At 34.8% G+C, this 21,067-nt stretch overlaps 1 protein-coding gene across 1 annotated transcript in view; it reads left to right on the top strand.

Annotated features, from left to right (window-relative positions):
* The window catches only part of LOC150108095 (phosphoribosyl pyrophosphate synthase-associated protein 2-like), a 110,379-nt gene that overhangs the window by 57,254 nt on the left and 32,058 nt on the right, over positions 1-21,067 (top strand). Inside the window, exons 7-8 of the mRNA XM_090416237.1 lie at positions 5,134-5,253; positions 19,554-19,624. Coding sequence (XP_090272363.1) covers positions 5,134-5,253; positions 19,554-19,624 — 191 coding nt within the window. The remainder of the gene's footprint in view (positions 1-5,133; positions 5,254-19,553; positions 19,625-21,067) is intronic.

Raw genomic sequence — 21,067 nt, 5'->3', positions numbered from 1 at the left:
TATTCTGTATTCCTCTATGGAAAATTTAATCAGATTCTTGAAGACTAAAATTTCTTTGTAACATTCTTTTATTACACAAAGAATGTTACAAAGAAATTTTAGTCTCTAATGGATTTACATTAATAAAATAATGTGAATCAGGATCCTTATTCAACATTAGCCCAGTTAGTAAAGCTACAAAATTAAGAAAAAGAAACCTGAGAGTTGTAAATTGAAAGAGTAAAAAATCTTACTAGAAGGAGAATAGATGATCAAAAACTGAAGTTGTTATTGCAAGGTGAAAAAATCAATGAAGGTTTGTTAATTTTTACCTTTCTGATTTCATTGTGTTCTGACTTGCTAATACAAGGGAAAGTTATAATTATAACCAGGGCTTGACTGATAAGATTTGCCTGTGGATAAGATTTTGCAAACTGGTAGGCAGCTGCAGACTAGAGAAAAAATATTTTTTATTTAATAATAAAAAACTATTTATCCATGTTATAGTACTATTAATCATTTTGTGGAACTCTTATTGACTTGTTGGGATGTATTAAAAAAAATGGAGTGGTGGGGAAGTATTGGGCAAGTAAATTCTTTTGTATGACTAAATGGGTTTTGCATAATTTGTTGAGCCCTGATTATTATTACATAACATCTCCACGGAGTCCAAAGACTCATTGAGGGAGGGCACCTATTCTACAACTCCCCATCTCCACCAACTGCAACTACCTTCATCATCTACACCAGTGTTTCTCAAACTTCAGATATCTGCTTACCCCTTCTTAAATTTTCATTATTACCAAGTATCCCCTAATCAATTAATTAAAATAAATAAATTAATTAATTACAAGTAATAAATTAATTAAAAATATTAAAATTAAATATCTATTTTATTTGAATTTATATGTTCATGTAAACAAAAATATGATTTATTTTTAAATTTTGGTTCTCTAGAGATGTCAGACGACACACTCTTATCAATTTCAGTTGATCCAGATGCAACATCAACATTTTCTTGTTGCTTACAGCTACTTGTATTTGCTATATTGCTCTCTTTTGGGGGTTTTATAAATCCAATCTTTAACCAATGATCCATACATAAGAATTTGAAAGTTAAAAAAAATACTGTATTTACTTGAATATAACTAATTTTTTCCCAAAATTAAAGCTAAAAAATCGTGTTGCGAGATACGTGCGGGAATTTTCGGAAACTAAAGTTTTCAGAAAAAAACTGAAAATGGTGTGACTTACCAAGAAGCTCCTACTCGCTATCACTACTTTTGGCATCCAGAACAGTTTCTTTGTGTCCATCGTCAAAGTCATCTACCCAAATAGCTTCATCTTCTTTCTCATTATTTCAAGCAAAAATTACCAGTCATTTACAAGACTTGAGATACGTAGAGCAGCGAAGAACTGCATATGATTGGGGTGATATTAACAAAAGATTGCACGAACCAAAGACAAATTAGCATTTCAACAGCTGAGTTGAAATGCTAATTCCCTTCATCCGAATTCCATAATATCTGAAACACATTCACTATATATTTCTTAGTTTTAACACATTAATGACAGGGGTGGTTTCAAGTGAAACCACATGTTCCACCGGCAACATATGGTTTTGCTTGGTCTACACAGCAGTTTCTGTTGGAGAGGGGATGTGATTCATTAGTTAGTGCTGTTTTATCCCGGTTGTCTCTAATTGCACTGTTTGTTGAAAAATATGACTCCCTTAATTATGCATAGCCAAAAATTGCCACGTACCACCTAACGACCTTTCGCGTACCCCGGGGGGGGGGGGTATGTGTACCACACTTTGAGAAACACTGATCTATACCAACGCCATCTACTGTAAACCACCACCACTACTAGTATTTTCAGAGACCATCACAAACATCCATGCCAATGCAGGATTGGAACCCATAGCCTTTTGGCTGGAGAGCGGGTACACTAATCACTCTGCCAACCAGGCGAACTTATATAAAGTTATATAAATGTAATTAAAGAAAGTTCAGATGCGCCTTTTGCAGAAAATTCTCATCGTTATTGTAAATAAGATGAATAAAAAAATTAACTGAGAGATTTAATGCAAACAAATTTGATTTGATTAACTTTGTCAAAAATAATATGATTAATACAAATTATTCGCACTACAAATAAAAATTTCAATAAGAAAAAAAATTATAATTGAAATACATACCTGCAAAAATATTGAGCAAGCAAACTGAACTTGTTTTTTCCAGCATCAAATTTTAAATTTTATTAATTAATGGGTGACGATCAATCTTGTTTGTGTAATCTGGTGCATTGGCTGAATGGCTAATGTGTGTATTCTCTTTTTTTTTTTTTTTTTTTTTTTTTTTTTTTTTTTTTTTTTGTAAAAAGAAAAAATACTAGTACTCATTCTTTTATAGCAAGAAAAATTGAAATTTAAAAGGATATGAAAAGAAAACTAAAGAAAAATTATATACTGATATTGTTACTTCATAGTTATGTTTTTGGAATAGGAACAATAAATTAAATATATTATACACAGTTTATTAAGCATAAATTTATTGCAAGCATAAAAAATATAAGCCCATCTGTTGAACTTGTTCTGATGATATGTCATGTGGACAACTGAGCATTTTCAGTTGTTTGCTGATGATGCAAAGTTGGAAAGAATTATAAGTAGCACTGCTGATGTAAATTCCTTTCAGGAAGAATTGAATATACTTTTGATTTGGACAAAGGAGTGGGGTTGTAGTTTTAATATTAATAAGTGCAAGGTATTGCATTTTGGAGTGCAGAAATGTAAAGCTTTGTATTGTATTGACAGTGCCATACTGTAGGAAGTGGATGAGATTCGAGATTAGAAGTGATGGCAGACAGTAGACTGAAGCTTAGAGGGCATATTGTAAGTGTTGCAAAGGCGGCACATTGTAATGCTACCATGATAAGAAGTACTCTAGCATGTAGGGATAAGGAAATGGTTGTGCTACTGTACAAAGCACTGGTCAGACCACACTTGGACTATTGTGCTCATATCAGGTCACCTGGTTTTCAGTGTGATGTGGAAACATTGGAGAGCTCCTGAGACGAGTGACTAAGAAAATATCAGGAATTTGGAATGCTGGCTATGGAGAGAGAGTTTGAAGAAATGTGGATTGCAGGGTTTGGTAGATCAGAGGAAAAGAGGTGATATGATAGACATTTAAGTTAGTGAGAGGATTTTATTGGATTAATCCAGATGGAATTATAAAAAGAATCAGAATGTGAGAGGAGGAAAAAACTGGAGGCCATTCCTGCAATTTATGTAAGAGTGTGGTGAAGAGGAGTGTGAGTAGATTTTATACATTGAGAATTGTGAGTGGGATGGAATGCATTACTGGAATATGTTGTTGATTTGAGGATTATTAGAGATTTTAAGATTCAGTACAACAAATATGTTGTCAGTTGAATGAGCCACTCATGATAAGTTTGCTGACTCCATTGAGGGTGCAATAATAATAATAATATAAATATATAATTTCTTGGCATTTTTATTTAATGTACTGAAATGGTTCATTAAAACCATTGTTCAATTATTTGTTCATAAATCATTGCTTTAATATATAATTTATATAAACATTAGTGTGCTATATCAAGACTGAGCGAAAGAAAAATTTGTTGGTAGCTCATCCGTAGTTTACTTTTTTTACAACACGACTGTTTTTGACATGTTTTAAAGCACTATGTTGCCAGATGTTAAAGAAAAAAACCTTCAAAAAAGCTCTAATTGCATTCAAGCAATATTGTTCACTGGCATGGAAGAAAATAAAGGAAAGAAGAAAAAATTTGCTGTTGAAACCTGCAAATGTTCATCATCATCAAATTCCTGCCTTGTACCCTCAAGGGGTGTATAGGATATGATAGTACTACATGAAAAAAATTACATCATTATTAATTTCCTATCTACAATTTTCCTCCAAATCAGTCTGTTACTTGTCAAGACTCCAACATTATCAGATCTTATACTTCTATCGTCTAAGGCACTTTGCCGTATCAATCCACCTATATCTTGGTCTTCCTCTGGGTCGTTTTGCTGCCAACCTGGCAGAGAACACTTGTTTTGCTAATCTTTCTTCGCCCATTCTGTTTAAGTGACCATACCACCTGAGATTAGCTCTGCTAACGCATTCCTGGATGCTGACAATGTCAAGTTCTTTCCTAATATCCTCATTTTTAATATGATACTGCTATTGATGCCATCTGTTCATGCCTATAATCTTTCTCAGGACTCTCATATCTGTGGTCTCTAGTCTTTGGTCAAGTGTTTTACTTCTGACCCAGCTCTCAGATCCATAAGTTAAAACTGGTTTGAACACTGTCTTGTATACAGCTAATTTAGTGTTCCGACTAATTTCTCTCTTATTCCATATGAATTTATTCAACTGACTTCCCACCATACCAGCTTTGCTGATTGTGTTGTCTATTTCTATATTTAATTTACCATCTTCAGTAAAAATCGTGCCTAAATAGCTGAAATGTTTTACTTGTTCCACAGGTTCTTCATTCACAACACAGTTGACATTTTCAGTGATTTTGCCTATTTTCATTGTCTTTGTCTTCTTATTGCTGACCTTCATACCATATCTATTACAACAGCTATTCAATTTAGTCGGAGAATCTTGCAGACTTGTAGCGGATTTATTTAGAAGTATAACATCATCCACATAAAGCAAAGAGCTGACATTAACTTCTCCAATTTTGATATCATGTTTAATACCACTTTCCTTCATAATGTGATCCATATAGATAATGAATAACAGAGGGGATAATGTACACCCTTGTCTCACACCAGATTTAACATTAAACCATCTTCCTGTACTTCCTTCAATTCTAACTGCTGACTTACAACTCAAATAAAGACTAAGTATTGCTTGATATAATGCCCCAGATGTTAGATTTAAAAATCATATTAAAATCATTAGTAATCGAATTAAAATTTTCATTGAACATCATGAAACCTCAAATATCTCTTTGCAGTCCTCCAGAAATATAGATTAAAAATCACTGATGGAACCTAATGAATTTTTTTTTTTAATTCTGTAATAATTTTAGTTAATGGCTTATTGGCTATATTTGTTACCAATTTTTGGAACATTTGTTACAACTATTTTATTTTGACTTTAGGTATAGCAGTTATTCATGGTGAACAGAAAGAGTCAGAATTAGATATGGTAGATGGCCGATACTCTCCACCAGTGTCATTTTCATCACGAACAATGGATGTTGGGTTGGACATAATGCCTGGTTAGTATAAAAAAGAGAGACTAAACATTTAATATATTCCATTAACATGAGTATTAATATTATAATTAAAGATACAAAATGGATGATATATATGTAATATCTATAATAAGGATTAAAGCTAAATAACTGGGAGGAGTCCTGTACATAGTTTTTTATGGAAGGTAGAGAACTGATTGTTACTTCTGACTTGACATCCTGTCCTCACCTCATTGTGTACCCTGTTAGTGTAAGGTGGGCCAAAAGTCATGAAGGGGTTTCAATATTTAATAACTTCTTTATTTTTTGTTTTAAATTTACAATACCATAGCATCATATACATTATATATAGGAAATAAATTTACACTAGGTGTGAAAAATCAAATCTTGTAAATGGCATCCATTTTCTACTTTGCACAAAAGTGCCCTTTCTCAGGCGTTTTTCATGACACCTTTTAGTGTTTCAGGTTCCAGTGCTCTGATTTCGGCCAGCCCGAATATTGTTCTTCAGCTGTTGGAGTGTCTGAGGCTTTTTAACATAAACTTTCTCTTTGAGATAGCCCAATAGGAAGAAATCAGGAGTCATCAGATCTGGAGAATGCGATGGCCAGCTTATGGCGCAGCCACGGTAAATTATTCTTCCCTCAAAAATTTGCCTGAGCAGTTGGATTGTGGCCCTTGCTGCGTGAGCTGTTGCTCTGTCTTGTTGGAACCACATGTCATGTTTATTTTTGATCATAGACCGATATTCATCTCCTGTAACATTGACAGGGTTTCCGGGGGGGGGGGGTGATTCCCTTTTGTGAATTGCCCTAGGATTTTCCGAACTCCAAATCCTGCAGTTTTGTTTGTTAATGAAGCCATTCATATGAAAATCTGCTTCATCTGACATTATCAGCTTGTGGATAAATTTGGGGTCTCTCCTTGCTAATTCTTGAAATCTGACTGCACATTGAAATCTGTGGACATAATCTGGTGGCATCAGCTATTGCACCAACTGGATTTTATATGGAAACAGGTTCAAGGTTTTTCAGAATATGCTGGAGTGATATCTGAGATACTTCAATCTGTCCAGACCACCTTTGAGCGGATGTGCTCTGGTCTTCTGCAACATTCTCTTACACGCTCAACTGTGGCTTCGTTCCTAACCGAGTGCAGTCTGCCTGTTCGTGGAAGGTCGCTTACTAAACCATGTTCCTCAAAACAACCAATCAAATGTCTAATCATCTATTTGCTTGGAGAATCTCTCATGCCGTAATGGCGATGATATGCTCATTGGGTCAGAATTATTGATCCTTGGTTTTGATAGTACAATTTCACAATTTGTGTTCGCTGTTCGGTCATGAATTTTTTCCATGATTAATCTCCAAGGTCTATATAAAATTTGTAAAGAAAAAAAAATTATAATAATTAAAAAAATTTATTAAAACTTCAGACCCCTTTGTGACTTTTGGCCCACCCTGTATTTACTTGTTGAATAAATCAGGATGGACTGGATTATCTACCATATTGTATTCTATATTGGCTTAAACCAGAAACAAGCATGCCTGGACACACACAATGAAATGTCATGATAGGCAATGGCCAGGTTAAACAACATTCTGATGTTTTTTGTGGAACCAGGATGAACAATGAAAAATCACCTTCTAGAACAAACTTTAACTCAGCATCAGCAGAAATAAGATAAATACCATCGATAAGCAGTATCAATACCAGAAAAAGAAGTGGAACTATCAGAAGATTTAGAGAAGTACCATATTGGCACCATTGTTGTTACTGAAACAAAGAAGACAAAAACAGGTGAGATTCTTCTAAATAAAAACTATTCATGTTATAGTCAAGCAATAATATTCAGGAAAAGGAAGAAGTAGCATTAGCATTTGACACTAAAGAGAAGAAAATTTTCTTGAATGGTAGGCAGCATTAAGTAGAGTAATGTGGGAAGACATCATCAAATTCTTGATAATACGTACCCTCAATTGGGGGTGGGAGTCAGGATATTATGATATTACTATGTGATAAAGTTAGATCATTACTAACTTTATATCAACAATTTTCCTCCAAATATCAGAATGAAAAATTGGACCTTAAGACTAATTTGTGCCTGTGGTTTCACAGAAGATTCTGCTGTGGAAAAAATGGAGGAATTTTCAACTCATTAGAAAAGGCAGCTAACATAAAAAAAGAAAAAGCTGGTCCTTGTAGGAGTCATAAAATAGAAAAGCCATTCAAAGTACTATAGGGTAGTCTATATTTAAGTCAGCAGTTTGCATTGAAGGAGTTACAGGAAGATGGGTTGGTGTAAAATCAAGGGTAAGACAACAGTGCATGCTATCCTCACTGTTATTCATCTTTATGGACCACATTATGAAAGACATTGATATTAAATTGATACTAGCTCTTTATGTAGTCCTGAAAATTTGTAAATAAATCTATGCATTTTCAGGAATCTGACTAAATCGAATAAATCTGCTATAATAAATCTGGTATGAAAGTACAGTTAAAAGACTATGAAAATAGGGGAACATATAAACTTATTTAGGAATGAAACATCTCAGCTCTATAGGTATAATTTTTAGTGAGGATGGATGGAAAGTTGAATATGGAAATAGATATTAGACAGCCTCTGTAGCTCAGTCAGCATCAGTAATGCCCTTTGTTTGAAAGACTGGTGTTTAAATCCCACTTGGAATGTGAATATGTTTTATAAGGGCTTTTTCACATGGTGAGTTAGCCAGTCTCATACAGGCATGGCAAGATTTTTCTTCCTGAGAATCATTTTTTTTTCTTCTCCATTCTTTAAAAGAGACAACCAAACTTAAGAATACATGCTATTGACAGACAAAACAGACTGTGCAGATGTAACTGCCCTATCATAGCATTGCATTTCTCTGAAACCAAGTTACTTAGCTTTTGATTGGCCATTAAATAAATTTATACGGATTAAGAGAAATTAGCCAAAACACTAAACTAGTAACATACAATTTAAATTATAGATTAGAGACCACAGTTCTGAGAAAAATTGTGAAAATGACAATGATATTAAAAATGAAAATATTAGAAAGGAACTTGATCAGCTATCACACATTCTTGAATGTGTGACAGCTGATCTAAGGCCGTGGTCACTGGGAGAGAGAGTAAGTGTTAACAGAACTGTTGTTTGATGGCAGGAAAAAGAACCAGAAGAAGACAAGATCGAGTGGATTAATGTTAGTAGTACCTTATTAAACCCAAAATATATGATTTGACAGCAGTGGAAACCTGACAAATAACATACATACATATTAGAAAGGCTTAGGCATTGTTGATAATTAATAGTAGTAAAAAAAATAAATAAGCTAACACCTTTTATTCCCTTATAGGGAATAGGCAAGGCCTTTAAAGCCTTTCTAGTTTTGGAGACTGAGTGGGCAGTTCAATCTCCACTGGTAGCCAATCAGAGATAGCTGGCCCATATCTATTACTAATTATAGGTGCACCAATGAAGAGACGAGCAAACAAGTGCTCTTGGTACCTAACCCTAATAAGATATGTTACTGTCTGAAATAATGTGGGTTCTACAGTTGAGTTTCTGGGAGAAAAACCTGCTTGCCATGCCAGAGATTGAATAAGTTGGGAACTGGTCAAAGAAAGGCTTAGAAAAAGTTCCTCCAGTCAGCGACTAGACTTGAACTTATAAGTCTATTGCCCTCTCTGAAGCACTACCCCCAACCTCAACAAATTGTATTAATGGCTGTATTAATTTGCTGAAGATCTGGGAGATAGTCATTCTGAGACAAGATAGCTTGACTTCTACAAATTAACTTTATTTGGTCTGTAGGGGGTGCCATGTTATGACATTAGTTCCGTTTCGATTATAATTTGAATTGTTTCTAATAATTTAGTTGTGAGTGCATTTGTGTTTGTCACAGTTATAATTTGTTCTCTGAAGATGCTGGTTAGAAAGCTATTGAAATATTAATAAGTTAAATAAATTAATCTATTTTTTCATCTCTTGGTGGTGTTTATTTGGAGAAACTTGTTCATAGGAAGCCAATAATTATGTAAACTTAATTATAATAGTGATAGTATTCTGATTCTGTACATCCTTTAAGGATGAATATCAAAAATTGATGTTTTTTTTATGAAATTACAATTAATAAATATTTGTTCCTTCTTTTTTTTTTTATAAATAATGAAACCTGTGGTGAGATCATAATTAAAAGAAACACACACGTATTAACCACAGTGAAAATTATTTAATGTAAATATTTCATCCTAAGTATCTTAGGACATCATCAGTACAGTAGTTTAAACAATAATAGGAATAACATACAGTTAGGGCGCATGATTACAATAGAATCTCGTTAAACGTGCTACAGAAGTAAAAAAAAAAAATTAAAACATTATCTCATTAAATGTGCGTAATGTGTTACAGAGGTAAAAAAAACACTTAGTCTGTGTAGTAGGGCTTCAGAATGGCATAGTTGATGTCCTAAGATACTTTGGATGAAATATTTACATTAAATAATTTTCACTGTGTTAAATTTATTTAATTCACTGTGGTTAATACATGTGTTTCTTTTAATTTTTTTTTTATATGTGACTCCTAAACCCACAAAAGCTAGTAAACGTGTAGTACACTGGTATTGTGGGTAGGCTAAAGATTTTTCTTTTATATATATATATATATATACACACACATATACACACACATACACAATCTATATATAAAATTTATTATTATTTGTTCATTTTTTTATCTGGACAAGAACCCTTGCTCAGAAGACTCGCTGTGAGGAATTTTTGAGCTGGTTCAGGTCTCCAGTAAGCAGAGCTTTCATTTCACACCAGTAACCTCACAAATATCCATACCTATGATGGAATTCAAAACCACAGCCTGTTAGTTGGAGAATGGATATGCTAACTGCTCAGACAATTCTATTCTTGTTTTCAGGGATAGAATTGTCACTATTCCATTCCTATATAGCGGACAAGTCTCCTGAATATCTACTGATTTCATATAAATTTAAAATTTGTAATTATATTTAAAATTAACCTAAAAATAACTTAAATTTCTCAATTCTACTTAGAAATTCAGTGATCACTCTTATTCTCTCAGTGCCAGCTTGAGGGCATGTGGCTTCCCAAGGCCAGTTTTATCAATGTATTGTAAGACAAGACATGCATCATAAAATTCTTTATTGTTAAAAGCAGTTTATATGCTAAAAAAAAGTGTGTATAGAGCATTTTTGTGGAGGGGGGGCACTGCTCGTACCACCAATGCTTCGACTATTACTATATTACTTCGACTAATACTATTACTTTTTTTTACGATGTTGGCACCCCTAGGCCGGTGTCTCTTGTGCCTAAGCTTAGAGCTGTCCCTGTATTCACTCACTCCACTCTTTGTCACATGTCAGTATTCAGTGTTCTCTGTTTATGTTTTCTACATGTAGTTTTTATGGGTTTTGAGTCAGTATCTATAATTTCTTCACATTTGTTACATTCATCAAATTAAATTAATTACTGATTTTTTTTAATTACATAAATTTTCTTCATACAGTCCCCTTATTAACATAAGGTGTGGCTATTAAATAACAGGACTGGTTGCAAAAATGTAGTTTATTATTACAATTGTACAACTTAACTGTTATCCTCTTCAACATACTCTCTTTCTCTATCTGTACACCATTGCATATGAATTTTCCATTGTTGGAAGCAGTGCTGCAAGTCATCAGGTGTTATTTTCTTCAGTAGCGCTGTCGTTTTTTCCTTTACCTCATTCACTGACTGAAAATGGGTACCTTTCGATGGGAATTTCAACTTTTGAAAAAGGTAAACATCACATGGCGAGTAAGGTGGATTGTCCCACTGGGATTTTCTTATCAGCCAGATACTGCTTTACAGACAGTGCACTGTGCGCTGGAGCGTTGTCCTGATTGAGAATCAAAGTGCTGTTCTTCCACAGATTGGGTCTCTTTTTCCTCACTCGTTCTTTCAGCATGGCCAGAACCTCAAGGTAATAATGTTGGTTAACTGTCTGACCCTCTGATACCCATTCAACCATTACCACGGCATTGACATTGCCTTCCATTTGAACTTGCTCATTCTTGCTTTTTTCATTCTCGGTGACGTGGGAATTTTCCAGTGCATTGATTGTCTGTTTCTGGATCATACTGGAAAATCCACGTCTCGTCACATGTGATGATCTTCTCCTGCAACTCTGCATTGAAGGGTGCCCATTTTCAGTCAGTGGATGAGGTAAATAAGAAAACAGCAGCTCTACTGCAGCAGATAACACCTGATGACTTGCAGCACTGCTTCCAACAATGGAAAATTCGTATGCAACAGGGTATAGATAGAGGAGAGGAGTATATTGAAGGGGATAACAATTAAGTTGTACAATTGTAACTTTCTATCATGTTTGTAATGATATCTAGTGTTGAATTTTTTTCATTTCCTTCCTTCCTTTCATGGATTAAATAAACTTTCATGTGTTGAATTGCTATGAAAAAAAGTCATTTTATCAGAAGGTAATGCAAAATTATCCTTCTTGTTTTTAAACCATAATAATATATTTTGATATGCCGTTTAGGTGATGTAGTGTGTAGACTGGTTTTAGCTCTCCTGAAGGATTAGTTATTTTTCGTATTTTAGGTGATATTAGGTTAAATTTTTGTTTTAAATGGGTGTGTGATTGACTGAGTTATTTAGTTTGTAAGTAAACTGTATTTTTTGTTTAAATATGATATTGTCAGTATGGCACCAATGCATGTTAGAACAATTGCAGTAAAGACCACATTGACAGGTGATTTGAATTTGCAGGATTTTGTGCAGTGCAGTGTGTATGAAATGTATTCTTTGAGAAAATTACAGGATATGTGGAAGGAAATTGAAACTGGAGAGAGAGAGAGAGAATTAAATGCTTCAAAATTGAGTGCCTGTTAGGTGACAAGAATGCAGCAGATATTAGTAGAGTGGACAGTATCGATGGTACGATGGAAAATGTTGGAATTAGTGTTGAATGTGCTGGCATGGAAATAGAGGAGAACAAAATGGACATTATTAAAGAAATAGCATGTCTGAAGGTCAAGGTGCAAATTTGAAAAATTGCAGAAGTGGCAAGAGATTAGCAGGGCTGAAAAGAGAAAGAAGCAGGTGGTTTGAAGTAGTAATAAACACCAAGTGAACAAACAAGAAAAACAGGTTAAGGAGAGAATCGTGTATGTAGACTCAGTGATAGGGGACTACTTAATGAATGTGCAACAAAATCTTGTTTCCCCTGTTGCAAAAATTCATATTAGTCATACCATCTGGATGCAAAAAAAAAGGTAAGGCGAAGGAACTGATTGTCTTTGTTGGCATAAATGATTTGAGAGGTGAGAAGTATTCTATGAGGGAGGATGTAAAGGAGTTGTTAGAAGAGGCAAAACTGAAGAGCAGGAAGGTGTAGATTGTAAGTCTGTTGCCACACTATGATAGAGGAACTGAGGAAAATGACATTGGTAGCTAATGAATCTGAGAAGGTTGTGGCTGTGCAGAAGAAATGATGTAGGATTTGTGGTCTGTGTTTGACGGAAAGAAAAATTTGTATAACGCTGATGGACTTCATCTAAATGGTTTTGGTGTTAAGTGTCTAGAGAGAGAGCTTTGTTCACTGAGCATGCTGAAGTGCAAATTCAGGAAAACTTAAGCATTTAGGGTAGAAGCAGGTGAGTTCATGTGAAGGCACTCATAAGAGGAGAGTGAGAATGACGAAGTGTGGAATCTAGTTTCTCAAGAAAAAATATTGAATAGGGTAGTCAGTTCTGGAAGTAAAGATGGGTGTCTAAAGGGATACTGTAGTTTCTATATACTACTACCAGAAGTATCAAACAAGAAGGAGGAGTTTTTGGTATTGGTTAGTTTAACCTCGCCAAAAGTTATAGGCTTAGTGAGATTTGGCTAACAGCAGATAATGTAGTTACAAGAATAGAATGTGAAATGTTTAGTATTTTTTGGGAAGATAAGAAGATAGGATGGGGAGACTGGTACTGCTGATGATAGTGGATGAATTGCAGCCAAAAAAAAAAAAAAATAGGAAATAGGTGGGATGGTGGCTGTTCATTTGAAGCAGTCTCATGTGAGATCAAGGCCATTAAGACAAACTGTACAGTTTATTGCTATAGGCCAGGGAGTTCTACAGATGATCTGGAAGACATGCATTGCCAGAGTGCAATGGTTACAGGGCAGGTGATTATTATGGTGGACTTCAGCTATGGAGATACAGACTGGAAGGAAGAAAGATCACATGGCAGGAAATAAATGTAATTTATACATCTATTAAGGGATAATTACTTGAGGCACCATGTGATGTAGGGGACTAGGGGTGTGAAAGTACTGGACCTTGTCATACGATCAGAAGAGCTGTCCTTAACCAAGGTGACCACATTGCCTCAGATTGATGAAAGTGACCATGTGGTCTTGACTTGGGAGTTTGTAAAACATGAGGAATATTCTGTCAAGAAGAGGCATGTGTGGAACTACAAAGCAGGTGATTATGACAGGCTTAGGAGGAAGCTTAAATCTGTGCCATGCCATAAAACATTGTAGGTAAGGATGTCAATAGTGCATAGGAAATAGTTAGGGGTCATCTAGAGGAAGCAATATTAAATTGTATACCTAAGGTAAGGAGGGTTAATCAGGTAGAAGTTAGATGGATGAGTAATATCATTAAGCATAAGCTGCAGAAGAAGAAAATGCTGTGCCAGCAAACTCATGAACAGTACAAGGGCTCAGGCAAAAAAGGTGGTCAACACAGCAAGGAAGGCAAAATCAGATTATGAAAAGAATTAGCTGAGTAGGCCAAAGGAAATCTCAGAGTTCTTTCATTACGTGGCAAGTAAGAAGATGAATGACTATGGAAGATTATTCTTATATAACGAAACCTGTGGTGAGTTCATCACTACAAGAAACACATGTATTAACCACAGTGAAAATTATTTAATTGTAAATACTTCATCCCAAGTATCTCAGGACATCATCAGTATAGTAGTTGAAACAATAATAGGAATAATATATGGTTAGGGCACATGATTATAATAGAATCTCAATAAGCATGCGTGGCGTGTTACAGAAGTAAAAAAAAAAATTATTTTACACAATTTTGTATGACAACTTCCCATGCTTTAGGAATAGTAAGAACGTCATTATGGTTTAAATTTGGTCTGTGTAGTAGGGCTTCAGCACTTTCTTTATATAAACGTTCATGTTTATATAAAGATCTATGTAAAAGTTTAGACTTTTCCCAATGGATCGTATGGCTTGGATTTTCAATTCCGTGTTGAGAGAGACCAGATTTCTGCGGTTTAAAAAGATGAATGTGGTCTTGATGTTCTGAGATGCGTTTCTGAACAGACCTACCTGTCTGTCCAAAATAAGACAATTTAGGAAGACCGTTACAGGTTGTTTTGATTTTTTTCGACAGATGTGGAATACTTTAGACCAGTGCTTCCCAAACTGTGGGCCGTAGCCCACAGTTTTGTTGAGAAGTTTCAGATATAAGTCGCATTGTGCTGTTAAGCTGACCATCAATTATCAATGGTAGTATAGCTCCTGTATATATTGTTTTCAGTGCTCATTGGCCTAATCCCTCACTTAATGCTGACTTAGCTAGATGGTTTACTACTTGTAAGCTTTTTTTGGCAACATATGAGATGTAATTATTGAAGGTAAATTTTCCATCTATTGTATTTTAGCTGACTAGCTACCTCAAGAAATTAAAGATCGATAAAATATTACTTTCACTGTATAAATATAAAAATATTATGAAAATCTAATTAAAATCTTAAATAAATTTAGATTTTAAATAAGAAAATAAGAAATCTAAATAATCTCAATACATAGATCTTTCCCTCTTTTACCTTTACGATGTTGAGGGTTTCCATTCTTTTATAACTGCAACCATTATACAAGGATAAGGTCTTTCAGTGTATAATAAGTCTATAGAAGCGTTATGCTCTCAAAGACAGTTTGCCTGCTTGCGGGAGGAAAACCCTTACAGGACCAGCTTACTTGGCTATGTCTGAGAAAGATCGTAAGCTTCTTACGTCAGCGACAATAATCGAACCTAGGACACTCCTTTCCCAGGTATATGGTTGCAAAGCACCAGCTACTTGGGTAACTGTGCGGACTAATACATAATAATAATTTTATTATGTTTCTATTATTATTTGACACCTCCAGGGAGTCCAAAGACTCATCAAGGGAGGGCACCAACTAAAATTATGTTTTGTGAAATTTATCTTCACTGCATTTACTTTTCATATATCGGTATCAATGCAATATCATTATAATTTTCTAGCGAATAACATTTTCAGCCAAATTTTTCTGTGATGATTGTTCCTTGCGATGAATTGTTCCTGCGATGAAATGCCCCCACTATGAATTGCCCGGGCATGAACATAGCCACATGTAGAATTTGGGAAAATAACTCTTTTTACTTAATTATTTATACACAAATATAAATATACGCAAAAGAAGAAATCAGTCTGAATCAAATTGGGACTGCATGGTGGCCACAAGCAGTGGGATACATGCAGTCACCATAATGTGGAGTTACTCCATCATGTTGGAAAATGAGGCCCTACACATTCTCAATCTGGGGAAACACAAATTTCTCTAGCATATTTAGGTATGACACTCTCGTAACCGTCTCCTCATTGAAAAAATAGCTCAACAATGAGATCAAGCATGATCGCATTGTTGAGCGATTTTTTTCGAACCAACTCGAAAATTCCAAAACAGAAAAATCAAATTTAAGAAACATCTCAACTCTAGAAAATGGAAGACTACAAAAAAACCTTGGTGTGAATGTATAAAAAAAGTCCTCCATCCTAAACTTATTTTCTACAAAACTGCAGAAACCAAGAAGAGAAAAATTCTACTGCTCATTTAATGAAACTGCTGAAAAGGACTTCAGCATCCTACATTTATCAAGGATGCCAAGAGCCTTTATCAGGGTGTTTAACCTGAAGATGAGTTAGCCTGTCTCATGCGAGGATGGAAGGTTTTCCTCCCTGAAACTTGTTTTTTTCTCGCCGAAAAACAAGCGAACCAAATAGGAAAACACACACACAGTGATTTAAGGCCAGTTGCTTTGGCCTTAATTCAAAACAACTCAATCCAATTCCAATTTCCTTTAGCACTATGTTTTTTAACTGTGGTCTGCTGACCATTAGCATCCTTCAGAAGTCGAATAAGAATTCCAACCGCTGCTCATCTAAATATAACGCTAGATAAGTATGTGCTTCTAAAAGGTTTACAGGTTTGTTTTTTTTACAATTCTTTATTCATCATTCCTATTTTATTATTTTCTTGGAGAATATTTTAGCCTTTTTTTTTTTTTTAATAAACTGCACCGATCACCTCCTCAAAACCCATGAAATATACCCACGCATATACTCATCAGTATTCTTAGCCTATTCTTCCACTTATTAACTGCAATTACTTGCTTTTGAGGTTATTCGGTAGATAAGTGCATGTGGCACTCCTGTCATTGAGGAATAACAGAAACAGGAGTAAATAAGTGAAACATGGTTGAAAAATCTTTAGGAATGATTTTTTTTTCAAGTTTTCCAATATTTTTACTCTGAATTCCTGTATATTTTATTATTATATTGCGAAAAATATTTACATCAAAGAATCAATTTATTATTATTATTAGTAGTAGTAGTATTAATGATTAATACTATTTTCCCTCATCCTCCTCAATATAATGATTGTTGGTATAGCAATGCCACTTTACTAAGAAATAATTACAGAACAATATGGATTCTTATTGTGTTTCCTGTCTGCTTATATGTGTGTTCATGGGACTGATTGGCCTATTTCCAGGTGGAAAAGCCTAGTCATTTCGGTATTAGGCCTACTTACTTACCTTCAGTTGAAGACGACTGATAAAAATGATGCTCCTCGTACATTTATTAATGGACAAAGTTCACTCGGATTCGGTATTTGAAACTTTTACAAAAAATTGTCGAACCGTTTTCCAGTTTTCAGTTCAGCTGTATTCGGGGCTACAAAATTGTGTCGAAATTATGTATTACAATAACTCGGCTGACTTAGCAGAATTTGCAGAGGTTTTGAGTACAAGAAGCTGTCTGCACGGTTCAGTTTTAGTTCCTAATGGATCACTTTTATCATGATATTTCCATAAACAAGTTCCTAAATGATATTAGCAATTCCACTCTGGCTGTATGAAATTTTTAATTTCAATCGGACTAGATTTATTGTGACCAAATTTGGTAGAACGAAATGTCTTTTCTACAGATAAATCGCTATCTGCACAAAGAAGTAGGACGTACACTTACATTAAATGTTCTAAAATGCAAGAAAATAATTATTACATTTCAATGACCCCTTCCATCTGTTGATTGTATCATGAGTAACGTTCCGTATTGTTACTGAACATTTTCTAAACAATAGTTTGTAAGAAAAATGACTTTTCGATGAATTGCTTTTTCGGCGAATTGCTTTTTTGATGAATTGTCTTTCGATTAACTTTTTTTCGATGAATTTGCCTGTAACCACCACTTTGCATGGGTATATCCTAGTGAGGTTACTGCTTTCACATATGTGACAGACACTCATGTGGGCACAAAGGTGAATCAGTTGGAGGTTCTTAGGATATTGCAGAATCTCAATGTAAATACAGCTGTGGGATGAGATAGCATATCAGCCTTGGTTTGGTGAGAATGTGCAATGGAACTGGTAGTGCCTCTGACTAGGCTGTTTAATTTGTCTCAGCTCTGGTAGAGTTCCAAGGAAGTGGAAAGAGGGCAAAATTCCTTTGCATAAGGGAAGTTCTAAGACTGCAGTAGCAAATTATAGACCAATCAATATCTCAGGTGTGATAGTAAAAGTACTGGAAAAATTGGTCAAAAAGAGAATTCAAGAATGGGTTGATAAAAATATGATACTGTATGAGATGTAACATGGCTTTGTGCAGGTTAGGTCATGAATTTACTAATTTTTTATAATAGAGTATCAGCTGAGTCGGATAAAGGAAATGGTTTCACAGTGATTTTGCAAAGGCATTTGACATAATACTGCATGGAACTCTGTTATGCAAATTAGAACAAAATGGGATGGATTTGACACTGGTTAAGTGGATAAGAGTGTGGCTGCTGGACAGATATCAAGACGTGGTATATGGAATGGAAGATTCGAGGCAGCCTATTTACTTGACAGGTGACAGGTAAATAGGATGTCAGTATGGGCAAAAGATAAGGTGTCAGTTTAATGTGGGAAATGTAAAGTTATGGGAAGTTATGCATTTTGGGATAAAGATGAAGACTTGGCTATTGAAGAACACATTAACAGGTAGAGATAAGGAAGTTATTCCTCTTTATAAGGCCTTGATATGTACACATCCGGATTACTGTGCTCAAATCTAGTCTCCTGGTTTCTTTGGATGAGCAGGCAGTAGCTATTCATATAATTCAGTCTAGTGACCCAGGCTAAGATGGTCTGTGGAATGTTCTGATTGACGGTAGATTCCTGGAGTTGGTTGATGGAGAAAAAGAGAGGATAGGATAGAAACAATTAAGTAGCTTAAAGGTTTTTATAGGATTAATGCAGGGGAAATGTTTCAGCACTTGGCTAGAGAGGGTCAGAACAAGGGATCATCCTTGGAAGTTGAATAAAGGTGTATTCAGTAGGGGTGTGAGAACTAGATTTTTTTTTTGCTTGGAGAGTTCTGAATGACTGGAATCAGTTGCCAGATTCAGTTGTGAGTGCTTTTTCTGTTAATGGGTTCAAGGAGAGGTGTGATAGAGTACAATAATAGATTATCATTTATAATAATATATTATAAATGATATATTATAATAATAATAGAGAGGTTCCTGTACAATAATGATAATATAAGCAACCATTAATTTTAGAGCATCTTATGCCCCAGTTGATCAGTTTGTAGAGATAAATTTTATCACTTCAAGTCAAGTAGAATAATTTTATATATTTTAATTTTGTTTCAGCTTATTTATTCAGTATGATGTAAGTAAATTATCAGTTTTGCATTGCTTTAATATTTAAATTAAGCAGGCTGGATGGCTTGTATATCATATCTTCTGTATGATGTAGAGATTTCCATCTGTACTCTGCACAACTTTTGAAATCGAAATGTGTGAAAGTTTTTGTATGGTCATTTCAAAAGTTATACTGGTAGATAGAGGCACAATACAGAGGAGGAAGTCTGCACTCGGTGTATAATGTCATGTATGCCTGCTGTGGGAAGATTGTATATTGCATTCAGTTTACTTTTTAAAAATGTTTATATTTATTTATTTTATTTTTTCTAGTATTAGCAGCAAAAGAAAAGCCACCTATTAATGTTGTAGGTGATGTTGGAGGAAGAATTGCTATCATGGTGGTAGGTTTATTAAGTTTGAATTTTTTTTTTTTTTTTACTTTTAGTCTAATTGTCATTTAATTTATTTTAAATAAAGAGTAAAAATTAACTTTGTGCATTTTGATATATCTTGCCATAAGAATATCAGAAACTAGAATGAAACCCAGAATTGACTTCCTGTCGTTTATAATTTCTTTTGTTACATTTTGTTTCATTCATCTGCTGCCTATACTGTTCCAGTTCTGAAAATTACTCTCACCTCACTCTTTGACTTCCTATCTTCAGAGTTTGATTTCATTCATTCCAAATTTCCAAACAGTGTAAGCTTTCTTGATGATTTCATTGTTCACAATTCTAATTGGCTCCCTTTTTCAAATTTCACTGATTAAGTGAAGGGAGGCAGAAATTTTTGCTTTAACTAATGTCTTAAAGCAGATCATTCATCTCCCTACCAGAATTCCTGATAATCTTCTTCGCTCAACACTCTGCATCCTCACCCAATACTCAGGATCTCTTCTTAAGTAGTTCTTCCAGGTACGCTGTCCAGGTCACTGCTGTCTCACTGGCTTAGGTGCACCACCCCCATACATGAGAGCAGTATTCCAAGCCCTCCCTAAAAATTCTTCATGTGCTCAGAAAAGGGCAGTTCGATTGATTAATGACATATCTCTGTCTCTCTTCAGCAACTTTCCCATAAAAGATCAGTTTTCTGTATTGTCTCTTCTAGATATTTCCATGACTACATTCAGTGGAACTAGCATCCATTATGCCTTACATTTCTGCCAGATCTACAGGAACTTGAGCAATAGTTACTCAACATCCTGTGAAAGGATGTTGAGCAACTGCATATTCACCAAATATTAAGTCAAACTTCATATTCACCAACCCTGTTACTCCCAGCCATTTTTCATTCCACCTGCCTCAATTCTGTGGAATCATTTCCAAAGGTCTATAACCTCCAACAGTTCAAGAAGAATATCAGCAGATTACTCTGCTCCTGACCTCTGCCCCCCCCTCCCCCCTCCCCCCCTCCCCCCAACAGCATTGATGTTGCTATAGGCCCTTCTGCTGTTTGTGTTTGTGTATGAGAGTAATAAAACAAAATAAAAAATAAAAAAAAAAACACCTTTGCAATTAGTCTCTGTAGTTTTTTAGGAATGTCACCCACATATAGTTGATCTTTGAATAGGCAAAAGAAAATTGTTAACATTTTGTTAGACTTCTGTTGTATCTATGATGGAATTTGAAATTCACACTATAGCAAGCACTACTATAACTAAATGATAATATGCTGTAATGAACTAAAGAAAAGTTGTAGCCTAAGTCCCATAGAACCATTGCTGTTGAAAGCTCAGTATTATAAACAAAAGCTTAAACCTTCACAATAACAGTTTTTCTAGCAGATGATGTTGCAATTAGTAGATAAAGCAAATGCTAGAAATTATATGTTGATGACAAAACAAA

The sequence above is a fragment of the Typopeltis vanoorti genome, chromosome 3 (genome assembly GCF_054136105.1).
Source record: "Typopeltis vanoorti isolate ZY-2024b chromosome 3, IOZ_Tvanoo_1.0, whole genome shotgun sequence".
Taxonomy (NCBI): Eukaryota; Metazoa; Arthropoda; class Arachnida; order Uropygi; family Thelyphonidae; genus Typopeltis; species Typopeltis vanoorti.
This window is presented reverse-complemented; position numbering and strand designations above follow the sequence as displayed.